Here is a 19,572-nt window from a genome sequence, read left to right as displayed (position 1 = left end):
ACATTTGACATGCATATTTCTGACCTCTAATTTCTCTGTACATTTGGTTTACTGTGATGGTAGTTCTTGAGCTTTGCTAGAAAGGCTCAGAATCAACGAAGAGTATCCACTAGGAGAGATGCATACAGAGCCATTAATTTGAATTTTGCCAACTAAATCACTCAGGCTGACCTCAGTAGCAAGTATAAGTTGTATTGGACAAGCTGGATGCTGCTGGTGAAAGTTCTGTGACTGAATTAAAGGAAAAGCATAACTTGCCATAGAGGCAATGGTTCTAGGCTATTCCAACCCACTCTGTAGCTAGTGAAGAGAGTTTGAGGGACAGAGGCTGGTCAGGTGTCTTCTGCAACAGCATTTCTGTTTGTCTGCACCACTGTTACCACTTAGTCGAGGTACTTCCACTGCTCTTATTTGTCCTGGTTTGAAGTTTAGGTAAGTAACAAAGGAAGAATTTGAATGACTACACCAGTGTTTTAGTTTGCATGATGTAAGCAAAGCAGACAGCAATACCAATTAAGGCAAAACAGAATTCCTGGGATGCTCGATCCCCTAGTTAAGCCAGAACTCTTGCCCTTTTTGCTCATGGTCGTGGGGTGTGTAAATGCCTTACAATGCAGTGTGGTGTAGTTATCAGATCAACCTCTAAATGAGCTGCTTTGCCCAGACAGTCCAACAAAACCAGGTCACTCGTGGGCCTTGAAGCAGTATAGTCATATTGTCACAGCACCGTCCTCAGCAAGAGCTCCACACCCTCTCAGCTGCTCCCAGGACCCGACTTTCCATTAATGTGCTGCGCCATTGTCAAGGTTTTGATTGCGGTATGTCAATAAAACCCTGGCAGATGTATTGTTAGTCCCCTCTCCCCTCCCTTCCCCTTTCAGCCCCTCCCTTTCCTCCCTTCCTACTCAGGACAGGTGATCGGGAGGGAAAGAAGGACAGAGAGAAGAGAGTTGGAAAAATTAAAAATGTTTTACTAATGCTACCAATAAAAATAGAGAAAATAATACAAAGTATACAAAACCAATCTTGAAAGTCCCAGTAACTGCAGAGCTGGCACCTGAAGTCCTGGATTGGACACTGCAACCAATCGGAGCTGGATTCAGGCTATCACTAGGCCTCAGTTAGCAGGGGCGACTCGCAAGGTCCTCTGCTAATGTCGACCATAAGCAAAAGGGATGAGATCCTTGTGATCTCCCACTTTGATATAAAGTATTCACATGAATGGGATGTTATACTCTGTTGATCAGTTTCTTGGTCACCTGTTTGTCGTTGCCCCTCTAATGAGGTATGCATCCATTCTTATCAATAAACTCGCATTCCATTGCTATGTTTACCAAAACACGTATCTGGTTCTTCATGAAAATGCAGCTAATGTGAAGGCTTTAGCTGACAGGCAAACTCACTAAAAGAGAAACTTGGGTTTTTAACAAAACCAGGACAGCCATGAAGATAAAACAGATTGTTCAAAGCTAACCCCTGTGTTTCTGCTTTCCTGTAGGTGCTTGTTTTGACTTGATCTGCAACATATGCCATTGGTTCCTATTGCTTCTCTAGCGATTTTCAGAAGAGCAAAAATTCAAGCAAAACTTAAATTTATCACTGGGAAAACTGCAGTTACACTAAGGGAGGGAAGAGACGAAGCAAGGATATTGCCACTGTTTTGAAAATACAGCGTATGTTGAACTGTCTTGTGAGTTCATTTTTCCTGAGGAGTCAGGTCTTTTAGTAGGTCTAGTCACTATAAGAAAGTAACAGATTTCAGAGTCGGAGCGGGAAGAGCAGTTATCAGGCATCCAGAGAAATCAAGAAACTCTGATGTCTGGAATGAGTCAAAATCTCCTTGTAGAACCTTGTCAGAAACTTCTATTCATGAAATAATGATACTGTTAGAAATTTTTCCTTATAATGATATTGTTAGATTTACAATGCAGTTGTAGCCTTGCGTCAGTAGTGTATTTTGCAAATATATGTGATTTATTTTTCTGCAGCTCTCACAAAAAAATAAAAAGGGGGGGGGAGGGAAATGTAATCAGAAAATTAATGTAAAACCATGTTCCAAGATTAAAAAAAATACTGAACTGAATATAAAGTTATCTGGGACAGGTTGCACAGGTGTCCCCCTCATAATAGACCAGGTTTTTTTTCTTATCCTTCAGTGTTCTTGTGACGATTTATTTTGCTATCATTTTTCTGTCTTCATGCCTCCCTATTAGACAGCCTTGTTCTTTCATTGTATATTCTTAAGCAAAAAGATTATGCAGTTCAATAGCAAGCTTATTTAGATCGGGAAAGAGTCCATTAGAATTACTTTAAAGTAAAAGGTTCGGGTTTTTTACACATATGTATATACTCACATGCCTATATATATTCATTCCCATCTAAGTAGGATAATATTTCTGAGCTTTTTTATATTTATATAAACTAAGGGAGATCAACATATGTTTATAGAAAACATCAAGACAAATTTTTAAGAGACATACTAACATTGTGGCTGTGCCTTTTAGCTCCAGTGGGAAAACAAGCATTCCTTTACTGACAGTTCCACATTTATCACAAATTCATAACCATTTTCTTATGGTTTTCTTCAATGGAAGTCTTCTAGTGCTCTGCATCTTATAAGAAACCATTTGACTCTACAGAAAGTCCCTCTCATAGTTTGCTGTAGCTGAATTCTAGCTCAATTTGCTGAACCCCTGGACAGACCAGCCAGCTCTGCTCTTTTATTTTCATCTGTTTTATAATTCATACCATGAGAATGCTGCATTCTTGAATGTGACCCCAGAGACTCCAGTTGCAATATCCTCACATCTTTGGCAACATCTCTCTGCTCCCCTTTGGAATATTCTAATACTACAAATGGTATCACGTATCTGTGCCTACTAGACATATAAAAATCAACAGTATTGAGTTTTGTTCCAATTCAGATAACAAAATCCCCTTTTCCCAAGGAATGAAGAAATCACAGTCTTTCTCTGTGCCTAGGACACGAGTTAGCAGCTGGAATGCTGGAGTCAGCCTTTCATTCCATGAGAGTGAACAGCATCAGACCTCCAGAGATTTCTTAACTGACCTTCAAAACTCAAAGTCTAGCTTCCAGCAAACTTAAAGTAAACATATTTCTCTAGAGATTAGGATCAAAGCACAAGAAAAACATTCTACTTATCTACATGGTGCTCCTACCATTACTTACTTATTGGAGCAAGAGTAAGTGGTGCTGAGGAAATGAGATTCATGTTTTTTGTTGCATTGTCTAACGGTAAAAGTAGTTCACAAAGGTTACCCAGACCTTTGCCAAGAGATTTGCAGAAATCATCATTCTTTTTCATACAATCACTGCTTAATTTCCAAATATGGTCTTATATCATGGTCAAATCCTGAGGATTTTCTCTGAAGGAAAGCCTTGGGCAACTTGAGCATTTTACTGGAGGAGCCACTCAGGAATACCCTCAGGCTTCGACTCTGGTCTTGTAGGTACTCTTTTACGTTCTCAAGCAACTACTGTCATATGTAAAACTCGAGTAATAGCACTTTTCTCCCATATCTATATGTGCTTTTAGGGGGATGATTCAGAACGTCTGAGGTATTACAACAGTGGGTCTTATTTGTGCATATAACTTGAGCTTCCCAGAACAGATTGGCTTCCTGGGGAAAAACAAAAATAATAATAAAGAGAATGACTTTTTAAAGAATATTGTTGGGTATGCAGAGTTAAAAATAGTTAAAAATCTATCACCATTCATTAGAATGGAAAACCAGAGATGTATCTTCTGCAGATGCCTGAAGCTATTTGTTGGTGAGCTTTGTGCAGCAAAGAGCACTGTAAGTAACATAAGTTCTTTCATGCATGCCCTGTTAGGATTTTGCTGTTGCTGCTTATGAAACTGTGAGGAAGCTGGGGTACTGATTCTGCAGGAAGGAGATCAGAAAAACGGTTCCTTCAGGTTTATCCTCAGAGGCAGTTCATAACTCTAATTCCCACAACAACAACAACAAAAAAAGGAATGAAAATTCCTCTGAAACTCGGTTTCAACTCTATCCTATGACCTTGAATATGGAGCCCAGTTAACCACAAACATTCCTTGATTGTCTCTCTAGCCACCGGTTTGTATTGCTTCCTCAATATTTCTATATATGAGCATGACTATGTAGTGATTGTGCTCTAAATGCACTGCTCTATGTCTGGTTTTTATAAGTCATGTTGTGTAAATGTACACACTAATGAATGTCATTTTCTCATATACCTGGGCTCATTCATTTCACATTCACACCTCTGTTTGATCTTAAAGAAATGGAAGTACAGGTTCAAGCACTCTTATACTACTACTCCAAGGATATAACGTAAAACACATCTGTAATATTTTTAAGCAAGCATGTTTCCCACTGATCTGAGTTACAGATTATTTTATTTCCTTACTACACCCTTTCTTGGCTAGCACAAAGATTTAGGGCAGTCAAAAATACAGTAAATCGATTCAACTCAAAAGATTTTCAATTTACAGGAACAACAAGTTTTCCATAGCTTGTGCCAAATGATCAAGTCATTACTTTTGGTCTGCAATAAGCATTATTGCTTCTCTCCCTGTCGTCTTTCCACTGTCTTACTCCTATCCCTTCAGGAATAAACTAATAAACCTCGTACATTGATGCCAGTGGATACCTGCAGTAATTGTTCTTTCTCATAGTTCAAACAATCATTTTGGATTACATTTCACAAAGTAGAAACCCAGAAAAACATGAAAGGCCTTTTTAAAACTGAACCATGGATATAATACAGGGAGTGAGTATATAAAAACAAGTATGAGAAGTAACTCTAAACAGACTAGATATAAGCTCTGTGATGGTTAACTGCTCCCTGGAATCTTGTTCTTCATATTCTTCTCTTCCTCACTTGCAGACTTTGCATCTGGTTAAAATAAACTAATTTGCACTGTTTTTCACAGTGCAAATATTTCAGCTGCCTGAAGTCACTGATCTGTAAATATTTTAGGAGACTTTCCCCAGTTCTCAAGTCTCCTAAAATTTATGGTTGCTGGCACTGGCTGCAGCTACACTCAACAAGTTTAATGAAGACTGCAATGCAACGAGTCCAGCAGATGTTTCTGGGTTTGCTTCACTGGGAACTTTCTGGATTCTTCTTCCTTCATTCCCAGGAATGAAGACCCAATTTTAGCAACATTCTGATGATCCAACCAGCAAAAAGAAGACTGAAATATGGCTTCATCGCCACAATCCTTACAATGTTCAGTATTGCAGATCTATAAGCAGTTGAGTTTTGGGTGCTTATCTAAGTTTCTTTTGCCTGGAAAAAAAAAAAAAGGGGGGGGATGGGAAACTTGTACAATTGGCTCTCAATAGATTCGTGGTATTTCCTGCACTTTTCTGGCACAGAAATATAATCTATCTCTGAGTATTTTGGCACTGCCAACATGGAAGCTGGCAATAAAGAAATAAGTAAGAAAAGACAATCTTTTCCAATAACAACAAGGGAAACTTTCTTTGAGTTATGATTTTGTTTGAGTTATGATTTAGTTTATTTCTTTTTATATTTTGCTCTTTTGCTATCCTGAGGTAATTGTGTCACCAAATGTTAGGAGCACAGCTAGGATTACGCAAAAAAACGCAATATAGCTTGGAGTCCCTTGTCTTCCTCCTGCTCAATCAGGTAGAGGTGCGGTTATTTTGAAAAGGAAGGAACGGGATGGGAAGGAATGGGATGGGATGAAGCTCAACAAGGCCAAGTGCCGGGTGCTGCACTTTGGCCACAACAACCCCCTGCAGCGCTACAGGCTGGGCGCAGAGTGGCTGAAGAGCAGTCAGGCAGAAAGGGACCTGGGGGTACTAATTGACAGGAAGCTCAACATGAGCCAACAGTGTGCCCAGGTGGCCAAGAAGGCCAATGGTGTCCTGTCCTGTATCAAAAATAGTGTGGTCAGCAGGACAAGGGAAGTGATCCTTCCCCTGTGCTCTGCATTGGTGAGGCCACACCTGGAGTATTGTGTTCAGTTCTGGTCCCCTCAGTTCAGGAAAGACATTGAAGTGCTGGAGCGGGTCCAGAGAAGAGCAACAAGACTAGTGAAGGGACTTGAGCACATGACCTATGGGGAGAGGCTGAGGGAGCTGGGGTTGTTCAGTCTGGAGAAGAGGAGGCTCAGAGGTGACCTCATCTCTCTCTATAACTACCTGAAGGGAAGTTATAGCCAGGTGGGGATTGGTCTCTTCTCCCAGGCAGTTAGCAACAGGACAAGGGGGCATGGGCTTAAACTCTGCTAGGGGAAATTTAGGCTGAATATTAGAAAGAAATTCTTTACGGAGAGTGGTCAGGCATTGGAATGGCCTGCCCAGGGAGGTGGTGGACTCACTGTCCCTGGAGGTTTTTAAACTGAGATTGGACATGGCACTTAGTGCCATGATCTAGTAAATGGACTGAAGTTGGACCAAGGGTTGGACTTGATGATCTCTGAGGTATTTTCCAACCCAGTCGATTCTGTGAACAAGCAAAAAGGCAGAAATGGCAAGTGAATGCCAAGAACACACTACAAAAGTGCTTGCCACTTCCCTCTGTCCTTTTAACTCTGCAGTTGGTTTAATTTTTGAACTATAGCTTCTATCTCCATTCCCTGACTTCTGGATAAAACACACCTCATGATCCAGTACAAAATGTTCCTAGTGCCAGTAGTTGTACATAGAGAATGTGAAGATGGCTTCATTTTTAGGTATCTGACCTATCAGTGTAAGTACCATTACATTAAACTGAAGCAATCTTCTTGCTCCCCTTTCTATAGGTAACAGAATACACTGTATATGTTGTTAAAGACTAACATTTTATTTTAGAACAGCCCAGCATTAGAAATCCAGGGCACTGCAAATGACCAAGAAACATCTTACTTACTATTTGAGGAAGTAAACGGTCATGCACTGAATTACATGTTTGTCCATTTTTCCAGATCACAAAGTAGAACCCCACCAGAATGACCAGCAGTCACACAGACTGTCATTACTGCCTGCAGTCTCTTCGTGGAAAGAAGTATACATTAAGAGAAGAAAACGCTTATTGTGTTAGATGTTATGACAGCCTGTTTGCCAACCCCTGTGAAGAATGCAAGCAACCTATTGGGTGTGATTCCAAGGTAAAGATTTAGCTTTCACTTCTCATTCTTTGGCAGATTCTATATCCAGCCCTCTGCATTTTCCTGTGCTGGTGAAGAGACCCAAGCATAGCCATTGTATATCGACACACAGCATAGAGAAACAGTGCTATTTTCTCAGAATAGGAAAGCTTTGAGGCCAAAGATCAGGAGATCTGCACAAACAACAAGGCTGTGGTGTATGTGTGGACCATAAGTAGACTCCATCCTTCACCTCCAGTCAGTCACTGGCTGCAGAGACTGCACAGTGACTGAGGGATGGTAGAGTCCTGGTGTAATTCGGTGGATCAGGTTGAACTAAACTTTGGAATTTCTGAGACATGTCCATTGAAAAAAGATTTTGAGTACTGGATAAATTACTTTTACTGTAGGTATTGACAGGCAGATGCCAAGCTGAAAAGAAACCTTGCTTATGCTTGGCTTTCCTTTCACCTCTCCCTTTCTTCCTCTGTGGACTTTGACAGAGTTTCCAGTGCCCCATACTACAATTTAAAGCCTGTACACTTGACTTTGAATTGTAAGTTCAGATGAAACCAATCAAAATGCCTTTGTTTTGCCAAGTTCAGTATGTAGTGCTCACCTTCTCCTCATGCTTGCTTTGCCTAAATTCTTTTGAAATAAAAGGTCAGAAAGTTATTAAAACAAGCTTCTCAGGAGATCTCCCTAGCCAAAGCACTTCATGGTTTTCAAGGCACATTGTCTGACCACAGCTCAGTACTGTAAAGGAATCATTCAAGGAAAATGTCAATTTGGATGAAGACACTTCTCAAACTCTCATCAGCATTTTCCAACAGCAAACTTGTACATGTAGCACCAGTCTGGGTCACCTGGAGAACACATGCTCTGAACTCACTAATTTCACTTTTAAAATTGAAAATTAAGTAAATGGCAGGACTACTGATGTCAAAGATCATTAACAAAAAGTCACGTCTTTGGACTGAGTGAAAGGAAAAACTGGGAGAAAAGAGCAGGAGTGACAAGAAAGGAGTGCAACAGGACAGAGACAGCTAGAAAAGAGGCCCACAGAGATCTACAGCTGGTTGTCCCACCTTTGACAAGGTGGTAGAGCTTGGCTCTCTTCCTCTCCTTCTTACCCCGTATTTGCTTCAGGCTGCTCTGGAGCGATTGCCTGGTTTCTACAAGGTTCAGAGCATTAACTAAAGAAAATTAAAGCAGTAAGCACTCAGCTCCTCTCAAAATGAAGCATGGTATTTATTTAATTTCTAACACTTTAAAGAGTGGGGATTTGACAAAGGAGAAGAAACGAGTTTAGATTTGTGCTCTTCTGTGCTTCTTACTTATAAAGGTGATCTCACAGGGTCTGCTTTATTTTTAAGGGGGCTGGGGATGTGGGGATTGGAGGTGCATTTTTCCCTTGTTTGTTTAACCTTGGACAACATCTGCTGTTTGCTCTGTTTTTTTGAATTCTTAGTTAAGGTCTCATACATATGCTGTTAGCTTTTTCATTCCCTAAACCTGCTGAGTCTTAAACAAACATTTTCCTGCCAAGATTCTAGGAAGAGTTATATTAGGTGTAAACAAAAGCAATGATTTTTTAATAATCTTCCTAAGAATCATTCTGTTCTCAATGAGATTTTTAATTGCCTATTTTCTGCAATAATAATATGATCTTTTTTATTGTTGTGTAGTGTCAACTGGAAGAAAAAGTAGTAACGTTAAAAAAAACATGAAGTTCATTTTGAAGTCCACAGAGGTGGCCTGTGCACATTAAAAATGTTGATCACTTGTTTCCCCTTGAAGGTCCACTGTAAAATATAAAATGATTCTTCCACTAAAAACACATCTCTGATGTTACATAAAGAAGGACAATTATCTGTTCCAGAGCAGCTCCAAATGGCCTCTGCAAGAGATCTACAAAATACATCAATACAGTGATACTGAGTTCTTATATCACCCCTGAGCACACCTCCCACCAGATGCACATGTCGTCTCTTCAAGTCGCCATTGCTACGCTCTCCATTTTTCACTTTCTTTCTGGGAGGAGCTAAGGGATAAAAACACTGTGAAGAAATTTCTTCATTAACATATACTTACTTTCTCCAAGGATCTGGCCTACAAAGGCCGCCACTGGCACGAGAGGTGCTTCAAGTGTGCCAAATGCAGTCGCTCGCTGGTGGAGAAACCTTTTGCCGCCAAGGATGAACTCTTACTGTGTACTGAATGCTACTCTGATGAGTATTCATCTAAGTGTTTCCACTGCCAGAAGACCATCATGCCTGGTAAGCCAACAGGGACCCTTTGGTTAAAAATAGAACTGCATTTTTAATTGTAACCGCATCCTCAAATAATCAAGCTACAAGGTCCTTGACTTTCAGAACAGCTTTCAGGTGAATACTACTTCTTTGTGTGTAATACACTCCCAGCATTGAAGAGAGGGCAGGCAGATACCTCTGGTCTAGCACTGACAGAGTTTATGAATCCTTACAAAGAATATTAGAGTTTGAGCTATAGAATAAAATGTGTTCCTCTCAGCTCCTTGACTCTGATGCAGTTCTTAGGAAGCATATCCCACTGTGAGTGTGAGTAGACAAACAGAGCTATCATTAGCACGAGTGCCAGATTAGACAAGACATCTGCATTTTTGTCTGCCACATTGACCGGACCTTGAGCTCACATTCTTTATACCATTTCTTTCACTCAGAAATATTTTTTCTTTAAATTGTCAAAACATGACATTCTGTGCTCAAATCATTATCAGCATGTGTACTGGAAACAACAGAAGTATATTTGTGTTTACAATAAGTTTACTTCCTGCCATTAGCAACCTTGAAAATCCTGCACTTTCCACTAAACTGCTTCTCAGCTTTTGATCGTGTCTGTTCAGCACATCCTCTAGGCCAGGGGTGTCAAACTCATTTTCACATTTATACAGTCCTAAAATTACCTTTGGCTCTTTGAAGGCAACTGCAAGGCTGATGTGGCCCCTGGTGAAAATGAGTTTGACACTCCTGTTCCAGACCTGTCATTGCTACCACACCAGTAAAGCTCATACAGGAGAGAGATTTCCTAAAGGCTACCTCTTTAGACACGTCTAAGAGAAGCAACAGCACCATATGTGGCAAATTGAAGTAGCTTGCTTAGGAAAGTGTGTCACTAGCTTTTGGGACAGTGAATTACCCTCAACGCTTGAACCTTTTTACAGATCATATGTGTAACTCCAAAAATGAGCTGCAAAATATCTGCCATGGCCTCATGGATTACTGGGTTTGGAACCTTTGGCCAAGGACATCAATAAATTTGGCAGTAATGTAGGAGTTTTATTTTTCAGTAGATCTTCATGCCAAACAATAAGGTCTGGGCTGTGCAGAATTATTGTCTTAGTATAAATACAAGTTTACCAATTTGTGGTTCAACCTGTAGCATTTGTGCAACTATGTACTTTCACAGTTTCTTTTCATTGCAGGTAAAAGCTGTATTAGAGGTAATAAATGTTGTAGGAATATAGTTGTGTTCAGTTTAAGGATGATACACTGTTCAAATTTGATGTGGTTTAAAAAATGTTGCCTAATAGGCACACCTTAGTGAATGTGATGAGAATAGCACCAGAATGTAGTTTGCGTTCTTTTCCTCTGGTGTATATACACCTTGTGGATTTTGCCCTAGAGTCTAGAAAACTAAATCCTTGCAGCAAGTGCCAAGGGTGGGAGTAACAGTGCAAACAGAGAACTGAAGTGGCACGACGATGCCAACCAGCTTCTAATAACTAACTTTGTCATCAGCTTGCTAGCTCTGTGTCAAAAAGACCCAGCAGGCAAAGACAGTGAAGTCAGCATTCCGATCACTGGGGTGAAGCTGCAAATCTTTTATGTTGAAGTACAACCAGAAGTTTCTTTCTCTGCTATGTCCACAGTCCAGGAAACAAGTATTGTGGGATTAATACATCAGCAATTCTCTTATTTGTGTGGAAAGGATGATAAAGCACCTGGCACCTTTCTTCACAGGCTGATGCTGCCAGCAGGAGAGAAGGTTATGGTGAAGAGTCACTGGAAAAATAATTCTCAGATATATATGCATATCTTGGACTTACAGATCTACATTAAGGTGCACAGGACACAGAATTAAGAGCTCTGAAACTCCTGTGACAGACTTTTAACCGAGTGACTTTCTTTTGCATTTGCATCTGTCCTTATGCTGGATCAAAAGCATCTAGTCGAACATGATGAAAACAACTGTCAATCTAGGATGGAAATTATGAGCTCTAAGAAGAGGCAAAGCAGCATGCTTTATCACAGAAAGTGTACTTACTTTTCAAAAAATTTCCAGCTTAAAATGAATAAGATAAATACTGCATTTATAAATAAAGGAGCCTTAGTTTAAGGAAGACAAAAGACAGGACATCCAACAAATTCCTCTTTAATTTATAAAAGTACTTTTTACCTGAACATTCTCACTGAGTTGACAGACCTGAGCGTATCACAGAGAAGTTATTGTAAACATTTCATATAAGGACAGACTCTGCAAAATCACAGCTTAGGGAACTTAGTACATCTTCTGCCAGGTGATCATATGGCATTGTGTTCTTGAAATTTCAAGTACATACTTATTACAGAAGCTCTATTACGTTGAGAATAAGTGCTTTCTTACGTAATACAATACAGTGCAATCCAATACAATACTGAGATAGAAGATTAAGGAGTCTTCTCAACATTTAAAACTTATGTGACAAGATTATACCTGGGGGTTATTTTTTGCTTTGGGTTTTTGCAGGTTCCCGCAAAACGGAATTTAAGGGAAGTTCCTGGCATGAATCCTGTTTTGTTTGCCAGTATTGCCGGCAACCACTGGGAACAAAACCGCTGATCACCAAAGACAATGAGAATTACTGTGTGCCCTGTTTTGAGAAGCAATTTGCTCACCATTGCTATTCTTGCAAAAAGGTAATCAAATATATTATTCAAATATGGCCTTAATGAGGCAGCATTGCTCACGGCGGAAGGGGTTGGATTGTGTAAAATGTCTGTTGAACTAGGAGTAAGAGTAGTCTGCCTTTTGACATCAGCCTTGGATGCCGAAAGCTGTGACAGTGTCTGCTGTCCCCTTCTAGTTAATATTAATCTAAGCCTTATTATATTTGAAATAAATTTATTGACCAAAACAAACACTTTAAGATTCTTTTTTGTGATTTTTAATGAAGGTTGAAATTTCACTGAAAATTATGTAAAACCCTTCTTTCCTGGTAATAGCTGGTTTTGCCTTGATAAACGTGCCTCCCTTTCCAAGGTTTTTCAGATATATTCATGTACATAATAAGCCACATAAGCTGAGCAAAGCATTCACAGTCTTGCCTGTTTTTCTCTTGAAATGTAGCAGACAATAATCAGATTAAGTAATATTCATTTGTGATAACACTGGTCAAGAATCCCACTGTTCCAATGTATGATGTTTCCCCTGTGGGTACCAAAAAACTTGATTTCAGATGTTGTTTGGTTTTTTTTATTTTCCCCAAAATACAAATAATTCAGTTCATCCTCTCAGTTTCTCATGTTTTAAAATTGTCTCTGGTTGATCAAAACACTCAAAGTACCACACTATTCTAGTGTGATACTCTTCTCTAAAGAAATATTTTAAGCTGCTTTTTATGACAGAATTTAACTACTTCTTTAATACCTGTATCGCTCTGGAAGCAAACATGTTGTGGGTTTTTTTTCACTTTGTGAACTTATAATTTCTGAAGATATTTAGTGTTTAGCTGTAAACTTCTACCTCTAACAAAAATTTTTAATTCACGAAAAATCTGCTGCCTGTTTTTTTCTTCAGTAGTTAAACTTTAAAAAGCACCTTTATATATTCCCCAGTCTCTACATCTACATCTTTAATTTGCATTAAATGTTTGCATGGCAAATATATTAATTCTGCTCTATATTTGTTAGATTAATTAAAGTTAGCAACACTTACGTGAAATAATCAGAATTTGCTTCTTAAAAATTCTAGATGCAAAGGATCCCTCTGTATCATGGACAAAACAATTTTAGTACTTAACCATGCATCAGGTCCCATAAATAAGAATTGAGCCCAAAGAGATTAAATTGCCAAACTGGAGTCTTGAATTTTGTGCCAGAAATTTTGAGATTTTAATGAAAAAGCAAATGGTAGCTAGAACTAACCCAATACTGGAATGTAAAGAGGAACAGGATTTTTTATTTTAATTGCCTGACATTACCCAGTATTATTCTTTATTTCTGTTAAACTGCATTATCCAGGGAAATTCAGTGGTGCCACTGTTTTTACTCAATTGTCTCCAACTTCTTCTCATCTTCCAACTATGTTCATTTGTTCATTCATTCATTCATTCATTCATTCATTCATTCAATGTTGTGTATGTGATTTGACAATAGAAACACCATCTTACAGCTCATCTTTACAGAAATCTTTCTATACAGTCTGTCACAGATTCTGTGAAACCAGCTTTTTACCACATATATGGAAGCCATAGAGCAACTGGAAATTTCACTCTTCAGAAATAACCAGTGGAGAGTTGTGAGTGAGTTGCAGGGAATGAGAAGTTTGATAACATTGAGAAGCACCATTTTTTCTTCTTCTGACAGTGCAGATTGCCTTTCTGGCTCACTTTTGCTTCTTCACTGTTTCTTTCTTCTTACTTAAAATACTATTTCAGTTGTGAGACAGCAAAATGCCAGTTCCAGTTAGAGATTAGCCATAATCTCAGCATCAGTTCACTCATCCACTGTCCATTGCTGAGAATTGCTCTTGTGAGTATGCCTGATGCTAGACTTTTATCCACATGTATAAAACAAACTTCATAAGAAGCTAACTTGTTTTTTTAAAAACTACAAGGTTATTCTGTGACAGAAAACCAAGAATAACAAACCAGTGGCATGTTCAGCTCAGCTGCAGTTAGTCAAGTTGATATTCCAGATGAAAAATAGTTTATGTGACCATACTATCTTGGGCATACAGAAAGAGAGAAAACAAGTGGAACAACTTAGAAAGCATTGGATAATTCTTCTCTACTCACACCTTTGTTTCATTGTCATGTCCTTTTTGTCAATGCATTAGGTAATAACTTCTGGGGGAGTGACCTACCGTGACCAGCCTTGGCATAAAGAATGCTTTGTATGTGCTGGGTGTAAAACCCAGCTGTCTGGACAAAGGTTTATTTCCAAAGATGAGAATCAATACTGTGTAGACTGTTTCAGCAACTTATATGCTAAGAAGTGTGCTGCTTGCAAGAAACCTATTACAGGTGAGTCTCGTGTTCTAAAAGGGACTAGACACTAATGAATCATCAGTCTCCTCTCAAAGCAGACCTTTACTTGAGAAAACAGAATTAAAAACAGTCCCATCATAGTGAAAGACTGAAGGACTTAACTACTAGAGAGACACTCTCTCCATCACATGTAACGTACCTTGGTAAGTTATACTAATCACACGTCTCCTAACTACAGTGCCAAAAGGTGTTCCTCCATTGTTTGATTTAGTGCTTTCTACACTAAAATTCATTCATGAGAATATAAGAAAAGGCACTTCTTGGTCCTTCCCCGAAGAGTACATACAAGTGCCTCATGTTTGTACTTTCTTCAGCTTTGTTTTTAAATGTAAATGTGATCAAATTGGAAATTAATTAACTGCCTGCTGGTAAGGCTCACCTGTCAAATTAGAAATCTTGCCAAATACAACAAAGTTCTATTGGATGCATCCTTGTGCACTTAGATGATTTATAATTAGTCATATATGTCACTAGTCTATGATACATCAAGTTTTCTGAGAGCATTTGCTAGTGTTCTGCATTGTAATTCTACATTGTGTGGACTCAACAGTTAAAAAGTACTACCTGATTGTTACAGGTGCATGCTGCATATGTAAGTGGAAAAAAAATATACATACCAAATCAAATGGGTGTGATTTTACAAAAAAAAAAAAAAAATCAGATACTCATGCTAGGAACTTCATGACCTGGTAATTTTCAAAAGACTCCATCTTGAAGAAACATAGGTGAAATAACTACAATTTACTCAGTGTCATATAGAAACTATGAATAGCAACACATTAACACATTGCACATTTTCATGAGAGTTTGTTGGAAAAATCAGCAAACCTGAATGGGCATTGTGATAAACCCATTCTGTTTGGAGTTCGTAACAGGATATGGAAACAATCAAGCTTTGCTTAAAATATTTCTCACTAGATTTAATTTTGACGGGTTTTTTTCAATTCAGACAACAAAGACTATGGATTTTTGTTAATTTGTTTGTTTGCTGCATGAATGACAAGCTGATCACACATTAGGAAACAATCTGCTGCATTTCTGAACCATCCCAGAAATACTGGATTCACATCTTCTTTCTCATAATTTCTTTCAGCTCTTGGAAGTGCCAAATTCGTCTCATTTGAAGGGCGCCAGTGGCATGGGGAATGCTTTAACTGCACAAAATGCTCCATCTCACTGGTGGGCCGAGGATTCCTCACTTGGCAAGATGGTGTCTTTTGTCATGAATGTGGCTCTGCTTCCTAGTTCTTTGGAGATCTGTACAGTTGCATTATTCTTGTTCTGTAACCATGTACTTCATTACTGTACAGTAAGAAAATAATCTAAAAGGTATAAGAGTTATTCAGTCATTCAAGTAACTTCCCAACAGCAGTTTGATTCTATCATAGTTCTCAATTGCTTGTAAAAAAGGAATTTGAACAGCCCCATGCTGGCTAAGAAAATAATTCAGAAAAGATTCTTATAGATTTTAAATCTAACTACAGCATGTTTATCCTTGTAACACACTGCACTCTGCTGTTAGAAGCTTAAAAATTCATATTTCATCTGCCATGAACCAAAGAGGATTGTGAAAAGTTTATATGGCGCATGAGTAATGATGAGGCATTAGCGCTGCTTCACAGATGCAGACCTTGGTGTGGAAAGATGATGCATTTTTTCCATTGGATGATATTGATGAGAACAACTTGTAAATATCAACTTCCTTCATACTTTGGGCAAAAAAGCTGCTGACAAAACAGGCAGAAACCGGGAGGAGAGGTTACTTCTACACAGAGGGCCACTGAGTCAGAGATGCCCATTCCAGGGCCAGAAAAAGGAAAAAAAGGTCATTTTCCTCGCCTTACTGAGATTGTTCCACAGAAACACAGATTTTAGTCATCAGAAAAAAACTGAGAGACAGGTCCTTTCCCACAATTGGTTAACTGTACTAAATTTTTCAGTCATAACCGCTTTAGAACATAAATAAATCCATATTTTGAGCTATTGTAACAGATAAGGATTGGCCAAGATTGCGTAGTGCTGATGTACAGCTTCCCATAGCTAATAAACCTTAACAATCTCTGTGTCATCTTCACAAGACCTTCAAATACATACATAAAATTTGTAATTTTTTATTATTAGAGACAAAAGCCAACTCTTACTTGACCCTTTAACCTTGTACTTTCCTCCTCTCAGAGTACATTTGTCAGCAATCAAAACTGGTAGTGGCCTTACCACTTCCACCCTGCTAGGTCTTCGATTCACAGCCCACCCCTTTTCTTGTAAATGCCTGCTTGTCTATAGCAGGCTATAAGCTCTTCAGAACCAATACCTGATTCTTTTTGCCATGTGCAATGTGCATTTGCCAATATTATGTCAATAAGTGGTAATGTTGTCATTGCAAGCTAGGCAGTCCTTGCTTGCAGTACAAGGTATGAGTTTCTAGGTAGCTGGCTTTAGGAAGGTTACATCTGCTTGCTGAGCTTCAGTGCTCAAGTGTCTATTATTAAAGGTCATGCAGAGCTATGTTACAAGCATTTATCTTCTCACTTCATCCATATTGTATGTTACAATGGCCTGATTCATGTTACAGTGTCTGTACCAGGCTGCCATGAATGGCGCAGTGATATTAAGGATGATAGATTCTGCACCGCTCAGCAATATTTTAGTCCTCGTTAGACTCTGACCTTAAGTACATAGAGCTATTTGACTGACTCGAGTGGGCTTTATTCATACTGAAGCCAGCCATCACTTTAGGCAGAAAAATGAAAAAAAAAAAAAAGAGAAAAAAAATAAAAAATGCGTGCATAGCTAAGCTAGAGCTGAACTGCAGTGGCATAAAATCAATACGGATAATGACTGACCAACAAGTACATAGCGGTCTGTTTTCCAGTCAATAAGATATTGATCTTTTGCTCTGTCTGGTGTTCATTTTGGTTTTTCAGTTTCTTCTTTCATGGCAGCTTTTATTGCAGTCTGGAGTTTGATTAGTTTATACCTTTTCACTTTAACCCAGCTGCCTCCTGTTCTATTTTCACATTTCACATGGCTGATACAGGTTCTTGGTAAGACTTGGATTCTCATAAATAGAAGTATGTTTCATTGCCTTAAATACGTACATATATATATATACACACAGAGGGTGGTTCACAGTTATGTATGATGTACTAAAAATGTGCACTGAGGCATCAGAAATTAGCCCATTAGTAAATGTTAATTGTCTTAACTTTTTTAATGAAAATGATGAATCACCAGATGCAGGTTTGTCTATGGGGTGAACCTTTTGTTTGTGTTGTGTGAAATAACATCCAGCAAATTACAAGAATGTGGTTTGGGCCCTTTATTCTATCTTGTCTGAACAATCTTCCAGTTTAATTACAAACTGACGCAAGAATTACCAGGCAGAGTCCTAAGACATGACAGAGTAACAGGTCAGACACACTGATCAAGATAATCTCAATCTTCAAGCCTTAACATTTAGGAAAAATTAAATTCTTCTCTGACTCACCAACTAAATATATTTTTAGAAATGCCAGCTGAATTATTTATTTCTCCTGCAATAAATACACTACAGAAAAGTCTGAAACTGAGCATTTTCACTTGAGTAATAATAAGACTGCTATAAATAGTTCTCATAAAAGTTATGCTAGATATCAGATTGATATTTCCTAGTCTCAGTCACCAGCTGTCAATGTATAAACATAAATACAGTAATAGTATGCACATTTTGGGTCAGCCATGCTCATGTAGACAAAAGACAACATGAACAGGTGCAGAGAAGGGCTACAAGGAGGAACAGTGTGTCTCTGTGGAGGACTGTAGATCATAGAGGGGATTACCCAGCTGCTATAAGCCAAGATACAACATTTGATTCAAGAACAAAGGTGAGTAAATTCCTCAGGACTGGAAAATGGAAACCGTAAGGCTGCTGCTGAGCAGTGATGCTTCAGGAGAGCCTCTTTCTAGAACCATGAGGTTCTGGAACAGCTATGTGATCAGTTTTAAAGTAGCACTTGATCAGTGTATTAGATGGTGTTTATAACACGATTACCTGGGATAGCAAAGCACTGGGCAAAATGAACCAGATGGTCAGCTTCAGTCTTTGTTGATAACTTTGGATTTACTGCAGGATGATGACTGTAGTGCAATTTGATTTTCTTGAATAAACTTCAGAGGATGGAAGTTTGAAAGGTTTATTTTCAAGTCATTTTTTTTAAAGTCATGTGCTTTTCTTTAACATTGTACTGTTTTATTTTAAAATATATCTAGTTTGTCCCTGTGCATAAGCTGCCCAGCTCTAAGTTAATCACATTGCTTTTGCTATGGTCAAGCACTATTATCCTAATGTCCAGTGATGTCTCTAATTTCCTGATCACATCTCCACTGTAGTCATAGTTATTCTGGGGGGCTGGGAGCGATGCTGCCATTTGAGACTAACTTCAAGGAGTATAAGTTTAAATTATTCAGCCTCTGCCTAGTCACTAGAAAACTCACAGAGGTAACATGCTTAAAATACAAAGACAAGTCATGCAGTACTGGCACCAAGTGACCCTTCTCTACCAATATTTGAGATTTTTCCCTGTGAGACAAGTTTATATAGTAAGAGCAAGATATCAGCCTTTCCCTGTATTACTACTTTAAAAGTCCAGGCATGTTTTCAGTAGATGTAGCAGGCAGCAGTTATAATTCAGAAACCCAGGATCAATTCCCAGCATTTCATAGGTGGAGGTACATGCTTCAGACCCATTACTTAGATCTAGGCTGAAACACAGACATCTTCCACTCTCTCTTCTTGTCCCCTGATTTTCGGGAAAGAAAATCTGTGAGTTTAGGCTGGGAAAGAGCTAGGGTGTAGTCTGGCCATATCAGTGAAGTGGGTGTCACATCACAATGTAGTTTTTCTGTAGTAACTCAGCACATGCAAGTTCAACTGGTTCTTGTACTCTACTGGTGGATATCATTCCAGGCTTTCGTCATGGTAGCAGTGTCTCAATGCAACCACAGGAGCATTAGAAAGGGAGCAGTAAGGTTTTGCAAGACCTTCTGGACCTGTGGTTTCAGACATTTGACAAGCCCAATCATGAGAAAGGAGGTACCTGTTTATACCCCACTGAATTAACCAGCAGTTTCAGCACTTGGTCTAAGTTTTTACTAATCTCACTTGATTTAAGAGCATGGATGTAGAGCAGTGTATTATAT

General features: G+C 38.8%; 1 protein-coding gene across 5 annotated transcripts in view; it reads left to right on the top strand.

The window, feature by feature from the left end:
- The window catches only part of FHL5 (four and a half LIM domains 5), a 29,887-nt gene extending 11,332 nt beyond the window's left edge, over nucleotides 1-18,555 (top strand). For 2 of the 5 annotated variants that reach the window (XM_065834332.2, XM_071806737.1), the window contains 5 exons: nucleotides 6,945-7,127; nucleotides 9,211-9,385; nucleotides 11,874-12,043; nucleotides 14,184-14,370; nucleotides 15,488-18,555. In XM_065834332.2, coding sequence (XP_065690404.2) covers nucleotides 6,969-7,127; nucleotides 9,211-9,385; nucleotides 11,874-12,043; nucleotides 14,184-14,370; nucleotides 15,488-15,639 — 843 coding nt within the window. In that variant the 5' untranslated portion in view covers nucleotides 6,945-6,968 and the 3' untranslated portion in view covers nucleotides 15,640-18,555. Of the gene's footprint in view, nucleotides 1-1,498; nucleotides 1,691-3,796; nucleotides 3,820-6,944; nucleotides 7,128-9,210; nucleotides 9,386-11,873; nucleotides 12,044-14,183; nucleotides 14,371-15,487 lie in introns of those variants that run through there. The other 3 variants (XM_071806738.1, XM_071806739.1, XM_071806740.1) reach the window with 3 other exon arrangements.
- The last annotated feature ends 1,017 nt before the right edge of the window (nucleotides 18,556-19,572 follow it).

Source organism: Patagioenas fasciata, chromosome 3 (assembly GCF_037038585.1).
Source record: "Patagioenas fasciata isolate bPatFas1 chromosome 3, bPatFas1.hap1, whole genome shotgun sequence".
NCBI lineage: Eukaryota > Metazoa > Chordata > Aves > Columbiformes > Columbidae > Patagioenas > Patagioenas fasciata.
Note: the sequence above shows the minus strand (reverse complement) of the source record. Positions and strands in the feature narration are given on the sequence as shown.